Source organism: Euprymna scolopes, chromosome 46, assembly GCF_053919585.1.
Source record: "Euprymna scolopes isolate OS-2025 chromosome 46, ASM5391958v1, whole genome shotgun sequence".
In the NCBI taxonomy this organism is placed as follows: domain Eukaryota; kingdom Metazoa; phylum Mollusca; class Cephalopoda; order Sepiida; family Sepiolidae; genus Euprymna; species Euprymna scolopes.
The window spans coordinates 55,636,923-55,640,870 of NC_136527.1; the positions used below are offsets into that span (position 1 = coordinate 55,636,923).

Here is a 3,948-nt window from a genome sequence, read left to right on the forward strand (position 1 = left end):
AATTTTGTGTCTCTGTCCGGAGTGTTTCGATACTGCAACATGGCAGGCTGAAAGGCATCGGTGTCTAGTTCACCATTTGGTTCAGTGTTGTCTGTAATCATGCATTTCACGGTCTTCACCCCAACTTCTGCTCTACAGTTGCTATGTAGAAAAGCTACAGATGAGAGCCTATGATTCACACCCCAGGTCTTCATGAAATCTCTGGTTGTTGAAGCTGTAAACTCTGGGCCGCCATCTGAAGATAACTCATCTGCTATTCCAAATGTGACGAATGTGCGTCGTAAGCAGTCGATGAGGCCAGAGGCACCATTGTGTGTCCTTTCAACGATGGGCCAGTTTGAGTATCTATCAACAATCACCAGGTAATTACCGCTTTTGTAGTGGAAGAAGTCCGCACATACACACTGAAATGGATACAAGGGGTAAACGGGTGGCGTTGATGGTGCACTTGGTTGAGATGGGGCATTTCGTTGGCAATGATTGCAAGAGTTTCTGAGTTTGGTGATGTCATTACTTATACCAGGCCAAAACACAGAGATTTCTGCTCTTGATGTCATGGATGAAATGCCTTGATGTGCAGAGTGCAACGCTGTAAGCACATCTTTTCTCAGTAACGGTGGAACCACTATCCTGTCTTTGTATGTAATAACACAATTGACGGTGGAAAGGTGGTTGCGGAATTGATGGTATTCTCTCAAGGAGGGCGGTAGATCATTTCGGATGTCTGACATAACAATTTGTTGTACTAGCTTGAACATGTCCTCGTCGCTGGCTGTTGCAGTTCTAATCTTGGCCCAGGAGATGCACTGCAATGATGTGACTGAATACAAGGCGGATGAATAAAATATGGCTTCACCACATGGAGGGGCAGTGTCTGGCTCTCCGGTCAGGACACCCAAAGTTTTGTGCTGCAGTGTTGGGATGGTTTGTGGCGCCTCAATCCGGCTGTAGCCATCAACAGAGGCTATGTCATCAATGAGAACCATACTGTCAGGCCTTCCAACTGGGTGACGAGATACGGTGTCGGCAGCACGGTGTTGGGCACCAGCCACGTGTAGCATCGTGAACTTGTACCTTAGGGTCTTTTCCTTCAGGTTACGAAGTCTTGAATTGGGGACGTCCTCCAGTGATCTGTCCCCAAGGAGCTTGATCAGGGGCTTGTGGTCTACTACGATAATCAACTTGTCACATCTCAGAACAAAGTATCTTGCTTTTTCCAAGGCGTCAGCAACTGCAAGGGATTCACCTTCGACGGGTGCGTACCTGGATTCTGTGGGGCTGGTAAACGTGCTGCCAACAAGAGTTATCTTCCACCCGTCTCGGCAACAGAAGGGCACAGTTTTGTTGCATGTGCAATGTTTCTGGAACAGCCAGAATCCAATGCCATTCTTCGACCAGTCTGTAGCTAGGCAAGTTAGTTTGTTTTTGTCGAATATCTGGACACCATGTTCAATTTCACTGATGATGACTGCTTTTGGCTCCTGAAAGAGGCGTTCCAGTGTGTCGTCCCAGTTGAATGGGGTTCCAGGTTTCAACAGTTGTCTGAATGCTTGCATCCTGTCAGTCATGCTGAAGGCGTATGATACCTGGTTTACAAGACCAAACCATGATCTCATGCCCGTGATATTCTTCGGTGAAGGAAAGTCTAAGATTGCTTCAAGATAGCAACTACATGGTCGCACGCTGTCTGGGGTAATTTCAAAGCCAGCAAACTCTACAGTGTCTTGAGCATAGATGAATTTCTCTGGGTTTAAGATGATACAGTTCTTTCCACAAGTTTCTAACCAGTTACAGGATTGAACGAAACTGTTCTGTATACTGTTTGACTAAAGAAGGGCGTCGTCAATACACTTTTTGTCAGGGATGTCGGCGACGATTTCATCGAAGCGACGGGTATAGCCATCTCCAGAAGCTATGTATCCTTGAGGTGCAGTTTTGTATCTGTACCTGCCCCACGGTGTGAAGGTGTTTGTCCTCTTCTCTAATAGGTACACTGTGATATCCGTTCCAGGCATCAAAGACAGTCTTTTTAGTGTTGCTTGGGACGGAGCAAGCCTGATAAAATGGGGACTGCGTGTGGTGGGTCTCCCTCACTGCATGAGCATTGAGTGCTTGGAAGTCTACTATTCGACGCGGAGTGCCATTCTTCTTTGCGCAGACCACCATGCGATGGCACCAAGTGACCCGTTCTCCAACTGGGACGGGCTCGATGACGCCAAGTTGAACATCCTGATCTAGGCCTGCTTTCACTTTATCCTGCCAATGTAGTGGTACTGGGACAGGTGTGTGATGTGCGACAGGTGTAGCTTGGGGGTCGACCATGAGCCGCATCGGTGGGCCTACCATGTGAGGAAGTGGTTGATGTTGACATGTTTTGAAGGTACTAGATTTGTACCTGTCTAATAGGTACTGTCGAAGTTTCTCTCGGTTAGCTTCAGTTGCAGGAAATGGCAGAGCCGACGGTGGAGGGGGCATTTACACTTGTCACTCTCCTTGCATGAGGTATACATAGTGTCTTGAAGAGATGTTGATTGTAGCTGGATTTGTGGTGCTGGGTTGTTATTATCTTCCTGTGGACATGGGGGAACCACACATTGGCTGATAGTGTTCATTGCTGCTTGACTGTTGCTCTGTGATTCACTGATGGTTGGGAAGTTATATTTAATCATGCCAAGTGCTGCACATGCTTCTCTGCTAAGAAACATTTTGTCGGATTTGTCAGTCACGTACACAACTTGGGGCGTTTCATAGGTTTCCCCTCTGGTTCCTTTGCCGGAGATGCGGAGAATGGCTGCTCCAAGAATTCTTATGCCGACATTGTTAGCAGCATGCATCTTCATTGTCACGGGAATTAAGTATTTCTCTGAGATACCGAGTCGAAGAAGGCACTTTGAGACCGGCAACTTTGGCAGCCTGTGTCAGTCATAGCAGTGATAGTAGTTGCCTTTGGCTTTGGTGTGATCTTTGGGTTTATGCCGAAGTGGTCGTAGTCTTTGGGATCAATACGAACAGTCGTTCGAATGAAAGGTTTAGGCTGTGATGACTGGCGCACCCAGGTGTCTGATAGCTGACTGTATAGGCGAGGGTTTAGATGAACAACAGGTCTGTCATAGTTTTTATCGTGACTAGTTGCAGCACAGAGGGAGTCAAATACAGCACCTTCGTGTTCAGTCTTAGTGTCCGTCACTTTCTGTTTGCCTCTGCACACAGCCTCAAAGTGGTTCATTCTTCCGCAGTTGTTGCAGGTCTGACCATATGCGGGACACTCTTGCGAAGTTGGAAGGTTGCTCTTGCACCATGACCTATCTTTCCACAATAAGTGCATGCCGTTTCTTGTTGTACTGTTTTCTTGGTTACAACACGTGCAGCATTTCTGTTGTGACGATATGTGCTGCTAGCTGCTTCGGCCCCTTGGGAATCAAGTAGTTTGGATGCAGAGCGTTTTCCAGATTCCTTGACTTCAACGAACTGAAAAGTGTCTTCAAGGGTCCATGCTCTGACTTCTGACCCCAAGGAGGTCTAGCTGAATGTCAGGGTCATTGAGTCCACGAATAAGCACATCACGTAGGATTGCATCTGTGTAGTTGACTTCATGGCTGCAGCTGGGACACGGTATTAGGAATTTGCATACTCCTGCTTGTCCACGGAAACGAGCACTAAATTAGCGCACAGTCTCTTCACGATCTTGTGTCATATTGTTCAGCATAACTCGAGCCACCATTGTGTTTTCCTCACGCACTGCCAGGGCTCTCATGGCTGTTAGAACATCTTCGGATTTTCCTGTCAGGGAGCCGCCAGTTGATCTTGTAAGGTCTTTGCGCAAAGTTTCATCACAGCACTCTAACAGTTGGATTACTAGTTCTTTGTCCTTGATTTTGGTGGCTTCGACATAATCATTCCAGCTTCCAGCTGATGAGATGGTAGGTCGTTTGACTTTTTCTACCTTGT

At 47.2% G+C, this 3,948-nt stretch overlaps 1 protein-coding gene across 1 annotated transcript; it reads right to left on the reverse strand.

Annotated features, from left to right (window-relative positions):
• Positions 1–1,878: 1,878 nt before the first annotated feature.
• Positions 1,879–2,346, reverse strand: LOC145270126 (uncharacterized). The gene has a single exon (XM_080125734.1). It carries the CDS (start codon positions 2,344–2,346, stop codon positions 1,879–1,881), a length of 468 nt encoding a protein of 155 aa, XP_079981860.1.
• Between the last annotated feature and the right edge of the window lie 1,602 nt (positions 2,347–3,948).